The sequence below is a fragment of the Scyliorhinus torazame genome, chromosome 5 (genome assembly GCF_047496885.1).
Source record: "Scyliorhinus torazame isolate Kashiwa2021f chromosome 5, sScyTor2.1, whole genome shotgun sequence".
Taxonomy (NCBI): Eukaryota; Metazoa; Chordata; class Chondrichthyes; order Carcharhiniformes; family Scyliorhinidae; genus Scyliorhinus; species Scyliorhinus torazame.
The window spans coordinates 165,250,333-165,273,380 of record NC_092711.1 but is presented as its reverse complement, the minus strand read 5'-3'; the positions used below and the strand labels follow the sequence as shown (position 1 = coordinate 165,273,380).

The 23,048-nt window shown below is 48.7% G+C and overlaps 2 protein-coding genes across 6 annotated transcripts in view; one reads left to right on the top strand and one right to left on the bottom strand.

Annotated features, from left to right (window-relative positions):
* Window positions 1-4,798: 4,798 nt before the first annotated feature.
* LOC140420446 (uncharacterized) overlaps window positions 4,799-23,048 on the bottom strand; it is a 70,369-nt gene continuing 52,119 nt past the window's right edge. The window contains exons 1-2 of one of the 5 annotated variants that reach the window (XM_072504447.1): window positions 9,459-9,577; window positions 4,799-6,747 (exon numbers count right to left, since the gene is read on the bottom strand). In XM_072504447.1, the coding sequence (XP_072360548.1) occupies window positions 5,347-6,399 (1,053 nt within the window). In that variant the 5' untranslated portion in view covers window positions 6,400-6,747; window positions 9,459-9,577 and the 3' untranslated portion in view covers window positions 4,799-5,346. Of the gene's footprint in view, window positions 6,748-8,789; window positions 9,126-9,167; window positions 9,578-23,048 lie in introns of those variants that run through there. The other 4 variants (XM_072504446.1, XM_072504445.1, XM_072504448.1 and 1 more) reach the window with 4 other exon arrangements.
* On the top strand, window positions 9,792-21,208 carry LOC140420447 (uncharacterized). Its single transcript, XM_072504451.1, has 2 exons — window positions 9,792-9,997; window positions 15,340-21,208. The coding sequence occupies exon 2, from the start codon at window positions 15,683-15,685 to the stop codon at window positions 16,634-16,636; it is 954 nt and encodes a 317-aa protein (XP_072360552.1). The 5' UTR covers window positions 9,792-9,997; window positions 15,340-15,682; the 3' UTR covers window positions 16,637-21,208.

The following is a 23,048-nucleotide window of genomic DNA, read 5'->3' as shown; positions in this document are numbered from 1 at the left end:
TTACAACAACAATAAACGCAAGTGAATGCACTTTATTATTTTATAATAGATCGCGGGGGTCGGGGGTCTGGTCGTAACTGAACATAAGGGATCTGATCCTATATACCGGGGTTCGAGCGCGGTAGGTTATCCTTCTTTATTTTCGTAGACGCATAGTCTGCACTACACAGCAGAGTATCACCAACGTTAATAGTGTTTCGATCACATAGGACAGGGAGTACCAGGTTATGAACCTGGCACACCAAGAAGATGTAGTGTCACTGGTGACTGGGCTCTGGGTACTGCGGGGCAATGAAACATTAACGGCTGGGGGGTTTGAAGTCATGGGGTTCGCGGTCACGCGCAACCAAATGTCCAATAACATTATGTTGATCCATATGAAGGAAGTCCTCATGGCTGGTCTCTTTCCTTTTCTTTCTTTGTTTTCTCCGATCCTGGAGCTTCTGTAGAAACAAGCATAGTGTCTGTAACTATCTTTGTTTAATATCTGGTATGCTAGTGTGTCTGTCCTTTTGTGCCAATTATTCCCTTTATAATTGGTCACTATGTGTGACTCCCTCATTTAAAAAAAAAACAAATTTTAGGAGAAGACACACTTCCCAATGATGAACCAGTGCTGATTTAGCATCCAAATGTTCCAGGATGTAAATAGCAGATGGCTGGCAACCTAAAGGTTACCTAAACAAACAAAACCCTTTGAACTGAAAAATGCCAAAATGAGGTGCGTATGGGCCGCGACGGGTACGATTTGGATGGAGTCCCCGGGTAGGATGGCTACCAATGCCGTATCTCTCCTACCTGAGCGTAGTTGACCAGCGGGGGGTTTCCAGGCAGGGCGGGTCCCAAACCGTTTCTCCACTGCCTGAGCAACCACAAGAACGGGCAAAAATGTAGTCATCGTGGTGGGGCTGCCGTAGTGGTTCTATCCTTCGAACCAGAAGGGCAGTTACGATCGGGCGTCTGGTACACGAACAAGTGTCTGCAGACAAGCTAGTTCCTCTGAACAAGTGTCTGGCAATGGTGGGTCTCTGTGGGTAAGTCCTCAGAGGTTTCAGGTGAATTGGCGTCTGGCAATGGTTAGTCTCTGAAGGCAAGTTCTCAGAGGTTTCGGCCAAATAGGCGTGTGGCAGTGAGAAAAATTCTCCTGTCGGACATACAACATTGAACAAACTTACAAACACCATAAACATTCTGCAGGTTCCATCAGAAAGGACAACACTTCTCCCAAGCGGTTCCTTTGAAACATCATCTGGGCACCTCAGTTCTCGGTTGCGAACAGGGTCGCAAAGGGGTTGGCGGTTTGGGAGTCAGACCCAAGGTCGTCCTCTTCTCCCGGGTGCCAAACTCTGGAGTGGATTAGGGCTGAAAAGGCTGCAAGGTGTGAGGTGGGGTCACTCTCGTCGTTGCGGACGAGTCGGTATGAGTTGTCTCGGTGCCACTAATTGGTGTCTAGTTGTGTGGGGACAAAAGCGGGGTCATCAGTGTGGTTCGGTGGTGGGACTTGTTCAGGAAAGTGATCAGGAAGGGATCACTTGGATCGAAGTCGGAGTCGCTAGTTGTGGGTCCTGGTGCATGGGGATAGTAGGGAGGCATACCTGCTGGTGGGCAGCACGGTAGCCTTGTGGATAGCACAATTGCTTCACAGCTCCAGGGTCCCAGGTTCAATTCCAGCTTGGGTCACTGTCTGTGCGGAGTCTGCACATCCTCCCCGTGTGTGCGTGGGTTTCCTCCGGGTGCTCCGGTTTCCTCCCACAGTCCAAAGATGTGCAGGTTAGGTGGATTGGCCATGATAAATTGCCCTTAGTGTCCAAAATTGCCCTTAGTGTTGGGTGGGGTTACTGGGTTATGGGGTTACTGGGTTATGGGGATAGGGTGGCGGTGTTGACCTTGGGTAGGGTGCTCTTTCTAAGAGCCGGTGCAGACTCGATGGGCCGAATGGCCTCCTTCTGCACTGTAAATTCTATGAAGGGAGACGTGCTGTGGCTATCGTCCAAGCCACAGTCGCTGTCTCTGCTGCTGCAGTCTGTGGGCGTTCCGGGGCGGAGTGTATATTTCGGGGATGGAGTCGAGGTCGAGTCGTGGCTGGTCGTGGTGGGGGTTGGTAGGGTTATGTTGGCTGTGGGCGGGGTGTGGTGTGCTGCGTCAAGCATGACGTGGTGTGCGTGGTTCGACTGTGTTCCATAAGCCTTCAGCTGGTTTATATGAAACCATGCAGTCTTACCATTGGGGTACTTTATTTTGTAAACGGAAGGGCTTACTTTATCCGCAATGTAATACGGACCCGAGTATTTTGGTGACAAGAATGTGCTGGGGATATATACAGAAAGCATCACTTGCTGTCAGATACTATACTCAGTCGCATGCACTGTCTTGTCGAAACAAGCCTTGCTGTTTCTTTCTGGTGCGCAATTTTACTGCGGCTGCTAGCTGAGCCGTTTTAACATTTGCAACTAATTGCTCCACGGCTTTCTCGTGTGTGAGGGCCGTCATTTCGGAGCTGGTCAGGTCCAAACCTAACAAATATTCTGTGCCTTGCATGGGGCGTCCGGTCAGGAGGGTGTGTGGTGTGTAACCTCTGGAGGTAGAAATAGTGTTACGCAAAAACATCAGCACAAAAGGGAGGACTGAGTCCCAAGTGCTGTTGTTCTGCTGGACCATTTTTCTGAGGGTGGTTTTTAGGGTCCGATTCATGCACTCCACGATACCACGTGGGTGGTATGCTATGTGGAATTTTTGGGTGATGCCAAATATCATGAGGACGTTCTGCATGACACGTCCCGTAAAATGGGAACCTTGGTCGGATTCATAAGAATTAGGAACAGGAGTAGGCCATCTGGCCCCTCGAGCCTGCTCCGCCATTTGATGAGATCATGGCTGATCTTTGTGGACTCAGCTCCACTCTCTGGCCCGTACACCATATTCCCGAATCCCTTTATTCTTTAGAAAGGCATCCATCTTTTTCTTAAAAATGTTTAAAGAAGGAGCCTCAACTGCTTCACTGGGCAAGGAATTCCAGAGATTCACAACCCTTTGGGTGAAGAAGTTCCTCCTACACTCCGTCCTAAATCTACTTCCCCTTATTTTGAGGCTATGCCCCCTAGTTCTGCTTTCCCCGACCAGTGGAAACAACCTGCCCGCATCTATCCTACCTATTCCCTTCATAATTTGCTCTGTCTCAATAAGATTCCCCCCCCCCCGCATCCTTCTTAACTCCAATGAGTACAGTCCCAGTCTACTCAACCTCTCGTCATAATCTAATCCCCTCAACTCTGGGATCAACCTAGTGAATCTCCTCTGCACTCCCTACAGTGCCAATATGTCCTTTCTCAGGTAAGGAGACCAAATCTGAACACAATACTCCAGATGCGGCCTCACCAACACCCTATACAATTGCAGCATAACCTCACTAGTCTTGAACTCCATCCCTCTAGCAATGAAAGACAAAACTCGATTAGCCTTCTTAATCACCTGTTGCACCTGCACACCAACTTTTTGCGACTCGTGCACCAGCACACCCAGGTCCCTCTGCACAGCAGCATGTTTTAACATCTTACCGTTTAAATAATAATCCATTCTGCTGTTATTCCTCCCAAAATGGATAGCCTCACACTTGGCAACATTGAATTCCATCTGCCAGACCCTAGCCCATTCACCTAACTTATCCAAATCCTTCTGCAGACTTCCGGTATCCTCTGCACCTTTTGCTTTACCACTCATCTTAGTGTCGTCTGCAAACTTTGACACATTGTACTTGGTCCCCAACTCCAAATCGTCCATGTAAATTGTGAACAACTGCGGGCCCAACACTGATCCTTGAGGGACCCCACTAGTTACAGGTTGCCAACCAGAGAAACACCCATTTATCCCCACTCTCTGCTTTCTGTTAGTTAACCAATCCTCTACCCATGCTACCACTTTACCTCAATGCCATGCATCTTTAGTTTATGCAGCAACCTTTTGTGTGGCACCTTGTCAAAAGCTTTCTGGAAATCCAGATATACCACATCCATTGGCTCCCCGTTATCTACTGCACTGGTAACGGCCTCAAAAAATTCTACCAAATTAGTCAGACATGACCTACCCTTTGTGAACCCATGCTGCATCAGCTTTTGGGGATTTATTAATTTTTAATCCAATTACATTCTCCAGTACTACTTTTTCACTCATGCTCACAATTGTGAGAACCCCTTGGTGTTCTCATGTTTTGGGGAGAATTTCTGTATCTTCCTCCATGAAGACAGACACACATTGTTTAGTTTCTCTGCCATTTCCTTATTCCCCATTATAAACTCTCCTGTCGCTGTCTGGAATGGACACACATTGGTCTTTGCTAATCTTTTCCTTTTCACATTCCTATAGGAGCTTTTCCAGTTCTCCCCAGTTTGCTCTCATATTCTATTTTCTCTTGATCAGTTTCTTGATCCTCCGTTGCTAAATTCTAAAACTAGTTCCCAATCCTCAGGCTCACGACTATTTTTGCCACTTTATGAGCCTCTTCCTTGGATCTAATGGAATCTGTAACTTTTCTTGTTCGCTACGGTTGCACCACCATTCCTGTTGGATTTTTGTTTCTTAAAGGAATCTATATCTGAGCAGCTGTGAAAATGAACGAAAGGCAGTGCTGGATATAATTGAGAGTAGAAACAATAACAGAAGCCAACTCCTGCAATCAATTGTGAACCTTTTGGTGTCTCAGTAGGTGGGAAGAATTACTGCATCACTTTTCCTGTGGATTTTTGTTGCTGAAAGGAATGTGTATTTGTTGCAAATATGTAATAAATCTTTAAATGCCAGCAAATGTCTGTTTATTGTCTAGCCTTTTATTGTAATTTCCCAACCTACCACAGACAACCTGTCCCTCATACCTCAACAGTTTCCTTCTTTGAGAAACACACAGAAAAATTAAACAAAGAACCATGTAACCACCAAAGCCCATCTTCATGGCAACGTGGCATGCTTTAGGGGGTTCCAAACAGAAATGGGAACTAAATATCTTCTAACTTCCAACACATTTCCACTTTTGACCCTTGTGAAATTGGAAACCATGTATTCGCAACAAAGCTCAAAGAGCATCAGCCCACTGGAGGAAACGTTGCAAGACCAGTCTTTCCAGTAGAAAGAAACCCCGACCATCCGTATTGACCAATTGACAGGATGAATAAATTGCAGTTCTGAATGTAATTGAGAGCAGAAACAACAACAGCAGAATTCAATCCCTGCAATCGATTGTGAACTTGTTGGTGTCTCAGTAGTTGTGATGAAACACAAAATGTGTTCCCACATTGAGAGCAGATGAATGGCCTCTCCCCTGTGCGAACTCGCCGGTGTCTCCGCAAGTGAGATAGATCACTCAATGCCTCCCCGAATCAGAGCAGGTGAATGGCCTCTCCCCGTGTGAACTCGCTGATGTCTCTGCAGGTTAGATGAATGTCGGAATCCTTTCCCACAATGAGAGCAGGTGAAGGGCTTCTGCCCAGTGTGAATTCGCTGGTGACTCTTCAAGTGGGATAACTGAGTGAATCCATTACCACACTGAGAGCAGGTGAACGGCTTCTCCCCAGTGTGAAATCGCTCATGTCTCCACAGGGTGGATGAATGTCTGAATCCCTTCCCACACTGAGAACAGATGAACGGCCTCTCCCCTGTGTGAACCCGCTGGTGTATCGTCAGGCTGGATAACTGAGCGAATCTCTTCCCACACTGAGAGCAGGTGAACGGCCTCTCCCCTGTGTGAATTCGCTGGTGTGTCCGCAGGGTGGATAAATCTCTGAATTCCTTCCCACACTGAGAGCAGGGGAACGGTCTCTCCCCACTGTGAACTCGCTGGTGTGCCTGCAGGTGGGGTGACTGAGTAAATCCTTTCCCACACTGAGAGCAGGTGAATGGCTTCTCCCCAGTGTGAATTCGCTGATGTGACTTCAGGCTGAATAACGCAGTGAATTCCTTCCCACACTGAGAGCAGGTGAATAGCTTCTCCCCAGTGTGAACTCGCTGGTGTGTCTTCAGGTTGGATACCTGACTGAATCCCTTCCCACACTGATAGCAGGTGAATGGCTTCTCCCCAGTGTGAACCCGTTGGTGTGACTTCAAGCTAGATAACGCAGTGAATCTCTTCTCACATTGAGAGCAGGTGAACGGTCTCTCCCCAGTATGAATTCGCTGATGTGACTTCAGGGTGGATGAATGTCTGAATCCCTTCCCACACTGAGAGCAGGGAAACGGCTTCTCCACAGTGTGAACTCTTTCATGTGACTTCAGGCTGGATAATTCAGTGAATCCCTTCCCACACACAGAGCAGGTAAATGGCCTCTCCCCTGTGTGACTGCGTTGATGAATCTCCAGCTTCGATCGGACTCGGAATCTCTTCCCACAAGCTTCACATTTCCACGGTTTCTCCATGTATTGGGTGTCCTTGTGTCTCTCCAGGTCGGACAATCAGTTGACGCCTCATCCACACACAGAACGCGTGTACGGTCACTCCCCGCTGTGAATCGTGTGACGTTTTTTCAGGCTGTGTAACTGGTTAAAGCTCTTTCCACAGTCAGTGCTCTGGAACACTCTCACTCGGGTGTGTGTGTCTCGGTGCTTTCCCAGTCACATTGATGTTTAAAGTCTTTTCAAGCAGACAGATTAGTCAAACATTTCTCCTTCTAGATTCAAAGGCCGATGATATTCAGGTCCCAAGGACTGTCAGATCGAGATGTGACTTTTGCGATTTCGGTCTGTAATTCCTCCTTTTCTAATATCCTGTAAAAACAAATTACAAAAATCATCACTGTCAGTACAGGATAGAAATTCAGAACAGACAATTCTAGTTCCTCGAGAACATTCTTTCCTCTCTCATTCCCAAAAGCTGTAAATCTCCATCCCACACACTCTCCCTCCATTCTCACTCTGCTGTATCTAATAATCACCCTTCCAATTTTCCTGAAGGTGCTGATTCAGCGACCCCCCCCCTCCCCCACCCCGCTCCCCCACCCCGCCTCCCTCCCCCCCCCCCCCCCCCCGCCTCCCTCCTCGGCAACACAAACCATAATCAGCCTATGGATGTCCAGGTCCTGGATGCTCCTAAACACCCACCTCAAAGTCCACATATTCACAATTCAGGCATAAACATTCACCAGGACCATTGGCATCCCCTCCAACTTCCCACTAACCATCACATACCCACCCCCTGGATCGGCCACAATGTTCCCCCACCTCAAAAGCCACTCACTTATTAACCAACAGCGCCATCACCCTTGTCTTCATGTCTAAGCTGGTACGGGAATCCCTGCCCCACCCACCCCTTCCTTAGCCTCACCTGATTTTCCACCTTTATGTGCGTCTTCTGCAAGAACACAATGTCCGCATTCAAATTCATCAGATGCACAAGAACACAAGATCGTTTAACCGGCCCATTCAACCCGAGATATAGATTTCAAAAGCAGGGAGGTCATGTTGGTATTGTGTAGAACTTTGGTGAGGCCACAGCTGGAGTACTGTGTGCAATTCTGGTCGCCACTATATAGGAAGGATGGAAGTGCACTGGAGGAGGTGCAGAGCCCATTCTCCAGGATGTTGCCTGGGATGGAACGGTTAAGTTATGAAGAGAAGTTGGATAGGCTTGGGTTGTTTTCAGTGAATCAGAGAAGACTGAGGGACAACCTGATCAAGGTGTACAAGATTATGAGGGGCATGGACAGGGTGGATAGAGAGCAGCTGTTCACCTTAGTTGAAGAGTGGACACAAGTTCAAGATGAGGCAACACGGTAGCACAGTGGGTAGCACAGTTGCTTCACAGCTCCAGGGTCCCGGGTTCGATTCCCGGCTTGGGTCACTGTCTGTGCGGAGTCTGCACGTTCCCCCAGTGTGTGCGTGGGTTTCCTCCGGTGCTCAGGTTTCCTCGCACCTTCCAAAGATGTGCAGGTTCGGTGGATTGGTCGTGATAAATTGCCCTTAGTGTCCAAAAAGGTTAAGTGGGGTTATGGCCATAGGGTGGAGGCGTGGGCTTGGGTAGGGTGCTCTTTTCAAGGGCTGGTGCAGACTCGATGGGCCGAACGGCCTCCTTCTGCACTGTAAGTTCTATGAGATTCTACGAGTAGGAGGTTTTGGGCTGGTTTAGCTCAGCGGGCTAGACAGCTGGTTTGTAATGCAGAACAAAGCCAGCAGCACGGGTTCAATTCCCATACCAGCTTACCCGGACAGGCGCCGGGATGTGGTGACTAAGGGCTTTTCACAGTAACTTCATACTTCTGACAATAAAAGATTATTATTATTAGGGGAGAATTGAGAAAAAACCTGTTTACCCAGAGGGTGGTCATGGTACTTCAGGAGAACAGCGACCACGACACCACACAACCCTGCTATGGCAACCTGTGCAAGACGTGCCAGATCACCAACATGGGTACCATCATTACACGTGGGAACACCACCCAACAGGCACGCGGTACAGACTCATGCGACTCGGCCAACATGGTCTACCTCATACGCTGCAGGAAAGGATGTCCCGAGGCGTGGTACATTGGCGAGACCATGTAGATGCTGCGAAAACGGATGAAACGACTTTGTGCGACAACTGCTAGGGAGGAATGTTCCCTTCCAGTCGGGGAACATTTCAGCAGTCAAGAGCATTCAGCCTCTGATCGACGGTAAACCTTCTCCAACGCAGAATCGCTGAGCAGAAACTGATAGCCAAGTTCCACACGCACGAGTACGGCCTCAACCGGGACCTTGGATTCATGTCTAATTACATTCACCCCCACCATCTGGCCTGAGCTTGTGGAATCCTGTGCTTACCCTGTGCTTACCCCAGTCCAACGCTGGCATCTCCACATCATGGTCTCGAATGCACTGCCTGGGAGGGTGTAAGAGGCCTCACATCCTTCTAATAAGTACCTGAATGACCTGGCATGTCATAACATTCAAGGCTTTGGGCCACGCTCTGACAAATGGCATTTGGTAGGCAAGTCAGGTGTTTTTCATGCATCGGTGATGACTTGATTGGCCGAAGGGCCTTATCTGTGCTGTAGTCTGTGATTCTAAGAGAGAGAGACTTGGGCCAACCTTTCCAGAGTCTGCACCCTCCCTGGATTCACTTCCTTTCCCTTCAGTTGCTGGAAGTGACCAACTGAAAGTCAGAATGAGAAAAGAAATGGAAAGGGGAGAAAAGAAAGTGTTTTACTTACAGATGTTGGAGTCAGGAGGACATTTCAATCTGTGTGAAGCTCAATCTTTATTCACACAAAGCACGCGCTCTGATTGACTGGAGGACCAGAGTCCTTCCGGTCCTCCCACTGGTCCCATTGGTCAATACCTGAGGAGAAAGGTCAGGGATGGGCACTTCCGTATATGCGCAGCTTTTCCTCTACCTTGAACATGGGCAGTTTTTCCTCTCCTTTGAACATGCGCAGATTTTCCTCCACCTTGAACATGCGCAGCTTCTCCTCTACCTTGAACATGCGCAGCTTCTTCTCTACCTTGAACATGCGCAGTGGCGGAGATCACCAAGCGGCTTCTCCCTGTGGCCGCAGCCGGTTGCCTGGAAACCTTGTCCTGAGGAGGTGTTGTGGGAACAAGAGCAGCCGCGCCCGCGCGCCGGTCTGCGCACTGGAATCCGGAAACGTCATTGTGGAGCAGAATGATTTCTATTAGCTGATTCAGGCAGCTCTATTGTGACGTCAGGATGACTCAGAGGGACGTACCCAGCTCAGCCTCCTATTGGGGCAATATCACTGGTCACAGAAACACGATGCTGCGGATTGGACAGCAGCTCCTCGACCCGGAGGGAGGAGGCGCTCCTGCTCCACGTGGGCTTGTTCCCGCCCCATCCTGGCGCCATCAGAGACCAATGGGAATCCGAGGAAGATCGGAAGGGCACGGGTCTTCCTGCCAATCAGAGTGCGGAATTTGTGGTGATGGCTGCCGAGAGATTCCCCAGGAAGCTGCTGCTCCTCTGCCTCTGAATGAAGATTGACGTTCACACAGACTGAAACGTCCTCCTCTGTCAAATCTCTGAGTAAAACACTTTCTTTTATCCCCCTTTCCATCTCTTTTCCCCCTTGTCGCTGGCAGGCCCGTGCAAGTGCGGAATTTGGCACCGTACCCCTCGTTGTTGTCAGTGGGGGGTGGGTTGTTTTGGCGATCTATGGTAGGATTATGGAGGAGGACAAGGAGTCCATGGAAAGGATTAAGGCCAAGTGGGAGGAAGAGTTTGGGATGGTGTTGGAGGGAGGACTATGGTGTGAGGCGCTGCGGAGGGTTAACACCTCAATGTCGTGTGTGAGGCTGGGGTTGATTCAATTGAAAGTTGTGCACAGGGTGTAATGAAGGTGAGGATGGGCCGGTTGTACAAGGGGGTGGGGGGATAGCTGTGAGCGGTGTGGGAGGGGTTCAGCCAATCAAGTCCACATGTTCTGGTCCTGCCCAAAGTTGGACAAATTTTGGGTGTCAATTTTCAGCACCATGTCTCAGGTTCTGCACGTGGATTTGGAGCCGGGTCTCCTGGAGGCCATATTCGGGTGTCAGACCTGCTGGAGCTGCAGAAGGGTGAGTGGGCAGATGTTTCAGCCTTCGCCTTGTTGATTGCCTGCAGACAGGACCTGTTGAGGTGGAGACCAGCTTCCTCACCCCCCCCCCCCCCCCCCCGGGCCTCGGCATGGCTGGGGGATCTAATGGAGTTCTTGTAGTCAGAGAAGGTGAAATTTGCTCTGAGAGGGGCGGTTGCTCTGAGAGGGGCAGTTATTCAGGGTCACTGAATACATTGTGGGAACTGCCCATTTAAAGAGGCTGTCTTGACTCGCTGGTCTGAGAATCCACACCTTGCCCCGCTGTGTAACGCTGGCTGAGAATAGACATCGGGGCTGCTCAATGTACTGAAAGCCATTTGCTTCTGTTGGAAGAAAAGGGAGACAACTCTGAAACTGGGAAAACAGAATTCCAGGCGTTATTGACATCACTGTACATATTGCAGACACACATTTATTTATCTTTGACCACAGAATCTCACTGCACAGGAGGCCATTCGGCCCATCATGCCTGTGCTGGCTCTTTGAAAGAAGTACTCAATTCGTCCCACTATCATGCCCTTTCCCCATGAACCCTGAAAACTAGTCCCTTTCTAATTATCCAACTCCCTGTGTTGAATCTGCTTCCACTAGCCTGTCAGGCAGTGCATTCTGGGCTGATTTAGTACACTGGGCTAAATCGCTGGCTTTTGAAGCAGACCAAGGCAGGCCAGCAGCACGGTTCAATTCCCGTACCAGCCTCCCCGAACAGGCGCCGGAATGTGGCGACTAGGGGCTTTTCACAGTAACTTCATTTGAAGCCTACTTGTGACAATAAGCAATTTTCATTTAATTTCATTCCGGATCAAGTTTCATCTTCCTCATTTCCCCACTGGTTTTTATGTGAATTAACTTAAATCTTGTTCTCTGGTTAACAATCCTTTTGTCAGTGGAAACAGTTTCTCTTTAATTACTCGATGTAAACCGTTCATGATCTTGTCTAAACTCAGATAATAGAAAGATCCTGAACAGTCCCATTATTCTGCTCCAAGGAGCAATTTACATCAATGGTTAAATCCAATAAAATTAACCCAGTGACAATAATGACCAATTGTCTGATTACCTCATCTTGAATCAGACCTGTTGTAATGTTAATTCAAGAGGTAAAAGTGGGATTTGTGAGTGATTTTGGGTTTTGTAAGTTGGACTCTAGTCGTGGAGACACGGGAGCGCTCCCGGGCAGGAATTTAGGAAATCACTGTTGGTTCAGGAACCTGAGGAAGATTCACACTTCTACCAGGACAGGTCACCCAATTGAGGTGGTGAACGTCACTCGTGTACTTCATCAGTAAACTGCTTTTAAAAAATAGACATTGACATTTCACAGTCCTCTCTTGCCTGATTGTTAAACCTCTTTCGAATTGAAGCATTTTAGAGGGTCAATTTGGAACTGAGTAAGTAAGGTACCTTCAACCAAATTAAACCGAATCTAAATATTAATTATATACCCTTTAAAACAGAGATAGGGCCTCCGGGATGTGCAAGAAAGATTAACAAGGATGATATCAGAACTGAGAGTGTTTAAGTTTCAGGAGATATTGAACAGGTTGGGGATATTTCCCCTGGGGAAGAGAAGGTTGAAGACTGACCTGATAGAGACTTTAATGGGTGTGATAGGATTGACATCATCAGGGTGGCATAGTGGTCAGCACTGCTGCCTCACGGTGCTGAGGACCCGGGTTCACTCCCGGCCCTGGGTCACTGTCTGTGTGGAGTTTGCACATTCTCGTCGTGTCTGCGTGGGTCTCACCCCCACAACCCAAAAAGATGTGCAGGGAAGGTGGATTGGCTTGCTAAATTATCCCTTAATTGGGAAAAAATAATTGGGTACTCTAAATCTATATAAAAAAATGTTTTTTTTAAAAGTAATCGCTGTGATTACAGAATAGAAATTCACAACTGACAATTCTAGTTGTCACAGAAAAGCCTTCTTCCTCTCAAACTATAAATGTCTGACCCCCACCCATGCTCTCCTCACTATTGATTTTAACACTAATTTATCCTTCTGTCCTCCTGCTTTTCCCCAAGTCCCCTCCCGTGAAGATGCTGACTCTCGGGTTCAGTTTCACTCTCACCTATTGCCCTCCCCAGGTGCTAAGGGCGAACGTCACAATCAATTCCCGTGACTACCAACATGTACTTTGTGTCAGGGTGAGGTCACTGCCCCTCCTCCACTTTTCATCCCATTCCCAAGAATTTGGGCAGTGTAGGCCGCAACTCCCACAATCCGCCGCGCTGGGGAAACCGCTCTACCCGCCGCACTGGCGGGTGATCAGGTACTGCGCATGTCCAGGGGTGAGAGGAAGCTGCGCATGTGTGGAAGAAAGCCCGCCCCCTGACCTTCCTGCTGAGGTGTTGACCAATGGGAAAGTGGAAGGACTGGAAGGACTCTGGTCCTTCAGCCAATCAGAAGGCAGATGTGTTAATGAAGATTGACCATGACATAGACTGAAACCTCTTCCTGTCTCCAACATCTGTGAGTAAAACACTTTCTTTTCTCCCCCTTGCCATTTCTTTTCTCATTCTCACCTTCAATTGGTGACTTGCAGCAGCTGAACGGATAGGAAGTGAATCCAGGGAGGGTGCAGACTCTGGAAAGCTTGGCCCAGGTCTCTCTCTCTCTCTCAAAGACATTGACATTCTTTCCTAATGTTCACAATTAAAAGGGTTGGTTTCCCCAGAGTTCTCACTGTGTCTATGCGGGTTTCCTGCAGGTGCTCCGGTTTCCTCCCACAGTCCAAAGATGTGCGGGTTAGGTGGATTGGCCATGCTAAATTGTCCTTAGTGTCCAAAATTTCCCTTAGTGATGGGTGGGGTTACTGGGTTATGGGGATAGGGTGGAGGTGTGGCCTTGGGAAGGATGCTCTTTCCAAGAGCCAGTGCAGACTCGATGGGCCGAATGGCCTCCTTCTGCACTGTAAATTCTATAACAGGCGCCGGAATGTGGCGACTCGGGGCTTTTCACAATAATTTCATTGCAGTGTTAATGTAAGCCTACTTGTGACAATAAAGATTATTATTATTAGAGTTGGCTAAAATTTAAAGGAACAGTAAATAAATGTCGGACAGAGATATGTCTAGTGTTTTTACATGGTACAGATTAGATATATTATTATGAAAACAAATTACTGTGGATGCTGGAATCTTAAACAAAAACAGAAAATACTGGACAATCTCAGAAGGTTTGACAGCATCTGTGGAGAGAAAAGGGAACTAATGTTTCGAGTCCGGGTGACTCTTTGTGACAGTTAGAGAGAACTGGAAATGGGGTCAGATTTGTACTGTAGTGGGGGAGGGGTGGAATGGAGCGGTGGGGCTGGATAAGGGCCAGCAATAGGTGGAGATATAGACAAAGATGTCGAGAACTGAAGATAAAAGGAATGCAAATGGTGGTAATTAAGGCTAAGAAGGGCTGATAGTGGTACATAAAAAGGTTAGAATGTGTGAATGTCAGAATAAAGGTGAGCAGTGTGTAAAGGGCAACTTGAAATAATTTGAATGGGGGGAGGGGAGGAAAATAATGGGGAGGGAAAAAACGATCAATGGAAGAAATAAAAACAAAAATAAATTGATAGATAAAAATGGGGTAAAGGTGGTGGAGAGTCTGAGGTTGTTGAACTCAATGTTAAGTCCAGAAGGGTGTAACATGCCTAATCGGAAGATGAGGTGCTGTTCCTCCAGTTTGCGCTGGGCTTCACCTGAACATTCCAGCAGGCCAAGGATGGACATGTGGACTGAGAGCAGGGCGGTGAGTTGAAATGGCAAGTGACAGGAAGGTCTGGGAACTGCTTGCGGATGGACCGGAGGTGTTCTGCAAAGCCTGGAAAAATATATTCATTTTGCTTCGGTTTGCACCCCTCTATCACCTCCACATGGTCTGTCTCCAACACTTCCCTTTCCTTCCTTGACCTTTCTATTTCAATTTCTGAGATAGACTGTCCACTAATATCCACCACAAACCTACCGACTCCCACAGCTACGCCGACTATAGCACTTCACATCCCACATCCTGTAAGGACTTCATCTCATTCTCTCAGTTCCTTCACCTCCGTCGCATTTGTTCCGATGATGCCACTTTCCAAAACGGTGCTGCCGACGTGTCTTCATTCTTCCTTAACCGTGGCTTCCCACCCACTGTGGTCGACGGGGCTCTCAACCGTGACCGACCCATCTCCCACACCTCTGCCCTCCCCCTCGCTCCTCTCTCCCAGAACCAGGATAGAATCCCCACTGTCCTCACTTTTCACCCCGCCAGCCTCCGCATTGAAGAAATCATCCTCCGCCAGTTCTGCCAACTCCAGCATGATTCCACCACCAAACACATCTTCCCCTCACTCCCCCGTCAGCATTTGGAATTCTCCACCCCAGAGAACTGTGGAACCTCGGTCATTAAGTATTTTCAAGACAGAGATTGCTAACGTTTCAAGGGAGTCAAGTTATCGAGGGATATGGGGGATAGTGTTGGAAAATGGTGCTGAGGTAGATCGGCCAATGCTCTCATTGAATGATTGAGTAGGTTCGAATGGCCAACTGCAGCTCCAATTTGTTATGGTCCCTGTGTCCAGGACAGGAAGCAGTGAGCATGGATCTGTCAATCAGCCTGAATCAGCACCTTCAGAAGAATTGGGAGGGTGAATATTAGGTACAGCAGAGTGAGAATGGAGGGAGAGTGTGTGGGACGGAGATTTACAGATGTTGCGGAATGCAAGAGAAAAGAAAGTTCCAGAGAAACTAGAATAGTTCTGAATTTCTATCCTGCACTGACAGTGATGTCTTTTGTAAATTGTTTTAACAGGAGATTCAAAGAGGACAAATTACAGACCGAAATCTAATACATGTCGTCTGGATCTGACAGTCCCTCAATTCCTTGGGACCTGAATATCATTGGCCTTCGAATCTAGAAGGAGAAATGTTTGCCTCATCTGTCAACTTCAAAAGATTTTAAACATCATTGAGACTGGAAAAACACCCGAGTGAGAGTGTTCCAGAGCACTGACAGTGGAAAGAGCTTTAACCAGTTACACAGCCTGAAAAAACATTGCACCATTCACAGTGGGGAGAGACCGTACACGTGTTCTGTGTGTGGACGAAGCCTCAACTGATTGTCCGAACTGGACAGACATGAGGAGACCCAAAACATGGAGAAACCATGGAAATGTGAGGACTGTGGGAAGGGATTCACAGCTCCGTCTGTGCTGGAAATTCATCGGCGAATTCACACTGGGGAAAGGCCATTCACCTGCTCTCAGTGTGGAAAAGGATTCACGCAATTATCTGACCTGCAGAGACACCAGCGAGTTCACACTGGGGAGAGGCCGTTCACCTGCTCTCAGTGTGGGAAGAGATTCACTCGGTTATACATCCTGCAGTCACACCAGAGAGTTCACACTGGGGAGTGGCCATTATACTGCTCTCAGTGTGGGAAGGGATTCAGTCGTTCATCTACCCTGCAGGCACACCAGAGAGTTCACACTGGGGAGAAGCCATTCACCTGCTCTCAGTGTGGGAAGGGATTCACTCAGTTGTCCCAACTGCGGACACACCAGAGAGTTCATACTGGGGAGAGACCGTTCACTTGCCCTCAGTGTGGGAAGGGATTCAAACGTTCATCTGCCCTGCAGAAACATCTGCAAGTTCACACTGGGGAGAGGCCGTTCACTTGCTCTCAGTGTGGGAAGGGATTCACTTGGTTATCCAGCCTGCAGACACACCAGCAAGTTCACACTGAGGAGAGGCCATTCACCTGCTCTCGGTGTGGGAAGAGATTCACTCAGTTATCCAGCCTGCAGCGACATCAGCGAGTTCACACTGGGGAGAGGCCGTTCACCTGCTCTCAGTGTGGGAAGGGATTCACTGAGTTATCCAGCCTGCAGAAACATCAGCGAGTTCACACTGGGGAGAGGCCGTTCACCTGCTCTCGGTGTGGGACGGGATTCACTCAGTTATCCAGCCTGCAGAGACATCAGCGAGTTCACACTGGGGAGAGGCCGTTCACCTGCTCTCGGTGTGGGACGGGATTCACTCAGTTATCCAGCCTGCAGAGACATCAGCGAGTTCACACTGAGGAGAGGCCGTTCACCTGCTCTGAGTAGGTGAGATATTCAGTGATCCATCCCAACTATGGAGACACCGCTGAGTTCTCACTGGGGAGAGGCCGTTCACCTGCTCTGAGTAGGTGAGATATTCAGTGATCCATCCCAACTTTGGAGACACCGCCGAGTTCTCACTGGGGAGAGGCCGTTCATCTGCTCTCAGTGTAGGAGAGATTTTGTGTTTCATCGCACATGCTCACACCCCAAGTTCACAACTGATTACAGGGGTTGGATTCCGCTGGTCTGCTCTCAATTGCATCCAGGACTGCATTTTGTTAATTGTGACAGTTGATCAATAGGGATGGGCGGAGGGTATCTTCCTGCTGGACTGGTTGGTCTCACAAATTTCCCTCCAGTGGGCTGATGATCATTGAGCCATGTTGTGAATTCCTGGCTTCAACTTTCACGAGGATCACAGAGTGAAAGGGTGTTTGGTGGTGTAGCCATCTGGGATGGCCACGTATAAAGAAACATGGGAAACATGCAAAGCCTCAAGGGAAATATGGCCAATGTAAGATTCAGGCAGGCTCAGAGCCTAAATGTATATTTGTAAACAGAACCAGACATAATCGAAACCCCCGGCCGATTTGCACGCTAATGACCCATTTCCCTAAGACAAAGGAACTGGTACTCGGGTATCCGATACAATTCCAGACACACAATTCCAGACACATCGGTGCCACTCCCTTTACTCAGGAAGCATAAACAGCCAAGGCCAATGACCGCTCAGGACACGCCCAGCCATCAAAGCACCCGCCCCTTTATTGGCTCAGATCGAAAGCAGTGATCGAGGACTGCCGAATTATTGGGTCCAAACCTAAGAACCGCCTAAAAGAGCGCGAAACCCCCCCAAGGATAAAGAGAGACACTGCCATGTGTTCGGTCTCTTTTGGACCTGGCGCTCCGGCAACGTCTGACTCCATCTGCAACACCTCGACATGGAGCAAGTTCACGTTCAATGCTCGCTACCAGACGGATGAGCCTAGCTGAACCACAGTTACTTCTCCAGACCCAGCAGATCCAGGTTCGAACAAAGGCCACTGTTCCTCTGACCTAAGCCGGATGCCTGAAGTTAAGTACAGTTTGTCATAGTGATAGGTGTAATTTAGCTCGTAGTGTTTATGTTGCATGTGTAAGTTAATCTTGTGTGTAAATAAAGTATTATTGATCTTGAACTAACGAACTGGTTGTTTGGGGTCTTTGATCGATATCCGGTTGAACCTTGTGGCGGTATCATTTGTTACCTGGCGACTCTGAAAGCATATCCTATTCATATCTAGATTAAGAAGGGCAACCTTATTAGCTGCCATATTTATAGCAAGTAAATATAGCAACAGTGGTTGGAAGATATTTAGTTCCCATTTCTGTTTGGAACCTCTGAAAGCATGCCACGTTGCCATGAAGATGGGCTATGGTGGTTACATGGTTCCTTTGTTTAATTTACCCACGTGTTTTTCACAAAGAAAACTGTCGAGGTTTGAAAGGCAAGTTGTGCTGTGGTAGATTGGGACATTACAACAAAAGGTATGACAATAGACAGGCAATCACTAATTTTTAAGGTATTATTACATGTTGACATCAAATGTAGACTCCTTTAAGGAACAAACAGCCACAGGAAAAGTGATGCAACTGTAGCTAACGAGAAAATTTAAAGATTCCATTAGATCAAAGGAAGAGGCTCATAAAGAGGCCAAAATAACCGTACGCCTGTGGATTGGTGATTGATTTAGAATTCAGCAAAGGAGGACCAATAAATTGATAAAGAGAAAATAGAATATGGGATCAAACTGACGAGTAACGTAAATACCGACTGGGAAAAGCTCCAATAAGAATGTGAAAAGGAAAAGATTAGCAGAGACCAATGTGAGTCCGTTAGGAGAGTTTATAATGGGGAATAAGGAAATGGCAGAGAAACTAAACAATGTGAGTCTGTCTTCACAGAAATCGTCCCAAAAACATGAGAGAACCAAGGGAACGAGTGAGCACGAGGAACTGGGTGTGGTCAGTTAATTCTTGTTCCACTTGTCGTCTTCAATATTCTCTTGGCTGCCTGGGAGTGGCAGTGGTCACTTGATCGGCTCGGGCAGGGCAGGAGTAACTCTGCTTATTGGGTCAGGCGGAGGGTCTGTTGGGTGGTGGAGTGAGTTTCCCTTCCTGAGTTGTCCCCTTTGGAGGCCCCTGGTCTGCTCCTCCTCTGCTTCTCCTCCACAGCCTGGTATGGCAACTGCTCGGGGCAAGACCATTAGAAACTACAGAGAGTCGTGAACACAGCCCAGTCCATCACACGGACTCGCCTCCCATCCATTGACTCTGTCTACACCTCTTTTGTAAGGGCCACGAAGAATCCAGCACGAGTTTTAAGGATACAAAGTAATAACATTTATTTACTATAACATATATACATAACAGTAGCAGTAACTTCCCTTGCTACATACTCCTTCCTGCTGGTTCCTGAACTGGCCAGCTTTATTTATACTAGGAGTTTACTAGTGGTTTCTCCGCCCCCCCTCATTGGGGAAGCTCATACTCCCACAGGATTGTGGGATAGTCATTAGTCCCCAGCCAATGGTAAGTAGGCAGGTTATAACAACCTCCCACTGCCTTGGGAAAGCAGGCAGCAGAATCAAAGACCTCTCCCACCCGGGTTATTCTGTCTTCCAACCTCTTCTATCAGGCAGTGAGATACAAAAGTCTGAGAACACGCACTACCAGATAAAAAACAGCTTCTTCCCTGCTGTTACCAGACTCCTGAATAACTCTCTTATGGACTGAAGTGATCTCTTCACACACCTTCTCCACTGAGTAGTACTGCACTCCGTATGCTTCACCCGATGCCTGTGTCTATGCATTTACATTGTGTATTTATCTATGTCCTATGTTTTGTTTTTCATGTATGGAACGATTTGTATGGACTGTACGCAGAACAATACTTGTCACTGTACCTCGGTGCACGTAACAATAAAACAAATCAATCAAATCATTAATCAATCCTCTCGGGATAGGTTCCACTGGGGAGGTAGTAACCTGTGGGTTGGAGGGTTTGAGTGAGAGTTTGAGTGTTGTGGATCATTGATGTTTGAGCTCTCATTGGGTCTGAGGGTGAGGCTGAGGGGGGGATAGGCACCCTGCTCCAAGTGGGATTATATAGTGACTTCCTGAATGCCCTCCTTGTTGAAGCAGGGTCTCCCGTGGGGAGGCAGTGTTTTGACGCCACTGAGGCTACGCAGCTCTGCCCCGAGTATCCTTTTTGTGACGGTGCACGGTGCAATGTTCTTTGGGCTGATGTTGAATCTTTATTGTTGTGTGAATAAAGAACATTAGACTTTGTTTCATAAACATAGTTATTTATGATGGTGAGAGAGGAATGAGGTTGGGTCTGTAGTGAGTCCTGGCACAGTGTGGCTATCCTTGCTTGCCTGACTCCTGTGTACGAGGGTGGACAGGGCCGGGCCAGGTCTTGTACTGTGGTCCCTTTCCTGTTGCCCCCTTTTGCTTGGGAGGTTCCTTCTTGGCCGGGGTGTCCTGAGAGGCTGAGTGAGGTTTCGAATGAGGCTTGTGGTGAGGGGCGTACGTCAGGGGACCATGTGCTCAGGGCTGTATCTTGGTCCCTGTTATCCTGAGATCCTCTGCTTTTGGTAGTACTTTTTTTATCCTGTTACTGTTAGTCTCTTGGAAGCTGCATCGGTTAGAATTTGAACCAATTGTGTGAATATTTGCTGGTCTTCTCTGTGTAATTGTGTTGAGTAATGATTATTCTGTGCTGTGCCTTTTAGGTCGAGTGTCCTTGTTGATTTTTTCCTGAAATTTATTTGTTATTTTTGGGGGGAAAAATCATTGACTGGTTCCTGCAAAGGTATAGACAGGTCTTGTACCCGAGAAGGGGACATAAGGATGTGTTATTGATGCCTCTGGTGTGACTGGAGCTGGGGGAGATGTGTTCTGACACCCGCCTGAACCTGGCACCGTGATCTTATCCTGGATTCTGCTGGTCGATGCGAGCACTCGCTTCGTGAGAAGGTGTGCACCGTTTCACCATGTTTTCATGGCTTTTTCTTCTTCTCCCTTGTTCTCCAGGATATCCATTGGTACATACGGATGCACCAAACTTAATGATTACACTGATCCATCTGTATTGTCGTCCTCCTGTCCTCTCCTGTATTTCTGTATTGCTGAGACATTTCTGCTGTGCTGCACCGATCCTGAGCTTTTGTTGGATATTTGTTAAAAGGGAAAAACATCAATAAAAATATAAATTAAAAAACCTGCAAATGGCTGAAACATTGGCTCTTGTTCCCCCCAGACTGACTCACTCTCCGTGTCTTCCCCCATCGTGGAAGTCTCACTGCTGGAAAGACGGATCGCCCGCAACAGTAAACCTCCCTCTGAAGGAACTTTCCATTAGACTTTGGATTCTGGACACATGGAAAACCATAACTTGTATTTTATTGTGGTCATTCCCGGAACCCTCTTCCTTTTTCCTTATCCCCCGTTTATTGTACGAGTGCAAAAGTGGGTGGGTGTTGGTCTCACCCCGTGTGTGTAAAAATAAACCAACCTCTTTATTTCATCTTACCTTGAGTTTGCTGTGCAAGTTATTCACAGAGAATTGAAACATACTCCGATTTTGGGCCTGTCTGGAGAATCTGGCGTTTTAAGTGGGAAAAATGGGCGAGGCCCCAGCACCGATCCTCTGACCGGCTCGCAGCCGCACGTAAAACGCACGGCCTCCACAAAATAAACGGCCAGAGAATTGCTGGGTCTGTGGCCGCACATGTGCATGGCGACGACCTGCAGCAGTCGTGCTGTACATGGGGTCGGCCGCGCGCGGACCTGATCTGCCAGATAGTGGCCCTCTGGACCTCCCCTCGCTGAAGCCCCCCTCCCACCCCCCGGCCAGCAGCAAGGCTCCCCCCTCTCACCCCACCCCCCTGCTGACTGTGGAGCTGCTGGACACAGTGCGCAGCCGCCACGCAGGTTGCCGCACGGCTGGGCCCACACGTCAACTGCGTGGTTGGGCGCTCGGACCATCGGGGGCGGAGCATCAGGGGAGGGCCTTCAGCTAACATCCTGAGGCCGTCCCAATGGCATGCGGCTACTCCTCGATGACGCCGTTTTGGAAGGTGCGGAGCGTCCAAAAACAGGCGGCACCCCCGATTCGGTCGGAAAAAGGAATTCTCTGCCTGATCGCTGATTACAAAATCACCGTCGGCAAGCGGAGAATCCCGGCCCCTGTCTCTTTAATCAGTGAGAGATCCTGGGCCAAATTCTCCAACTCCGAGGCGAAGTGCGGAGGATCTGTGGCGTTTTACATGGAAACAATCGGTGCAGCCCCCTCCCCGATGCTGCGAACAGTGAGGGGCTGGCAGCCACGCCACGAAAAGCTCTCGGCCTCCACAAAATAAATAGCCGGGTCTGTGGACCCCCTGGCCACACCCTCGCCAGAACAGAGATCCTGTCCCTTTAATCAGAGAGAGACCCTGTCCCTGGAACAGAACAGAGATCATGTCCCTTTAATCAGAGAGACCCCGTCCCTGGAACAGAACAGAGATCCTGTCCCTTTAATCAGAGAGACCCTGTCCCTGGAACAGAACAGAGATCCTGTCCCTTTAATCAGAGAGAGACCCCGTCCCTGGAACAGAAGAGATCCTGTCCCTTTAATCAGAAAGTGACCCCGTCCCTGGAACAGAACAGAGATCCTGTCCCTTTAATCAGAAAGTGACCCCGTCCCTGGAACAGAACAGAGATCCTGTCCCTTTAATCAGAGAGAGACCCTGTCCCTGGAACAGAACAGCGATCCTGTCCCTTTAATCAGAGAGACCCTGTCCCTGGAACAGAACAGAGATCCTGTCCCTTTAATCAGAGAGACCCTGTCCCTGGAACAGAACAGAGATCCGGCCCCTTTAATCAGAAAGTGACCCTGTCCCTGGAACAGAACAGCGGTGGTGGGGCAGTTGATAAGGGTGAGAGGGGCGGTGTATGAGTATGGGGAGAAGGCAAGCAGGATGCTTGTGCACCAGTGGAGGAAACAGGAGGCTGCGAGGGAGATCGGGAAAGTTAAAGACGCGGGAGGGAATATGGTCTTGGACCTCGCGGGAGTGAATGGGTTGTTTAGGGACTTTTATAGCAAGCTGTATGAGTCAGAACCCCCAGCCGGGGCGGAGGCGATTTATAGAGGGGTTGGAGTTCCCAAAGGTGGATGAGGAGCTGGTGGAGGGAACCAATTGGGTTGGGAGAAGCAGTGGAGGGGCTGGGGGGCGATGCAATTGGGCAAGGGTCCGGACGGGTACCCGGTGGAATTTTAGAAGACATTCTTGGGGGGTATTGGGGCCGCTGCTGGAAAGGGATTTTAACGAGGCAAGGGAGCTGGGAGTGCACCCCCCGATGTTGCAGGCTTCGTTCTTCCTCATTTTGA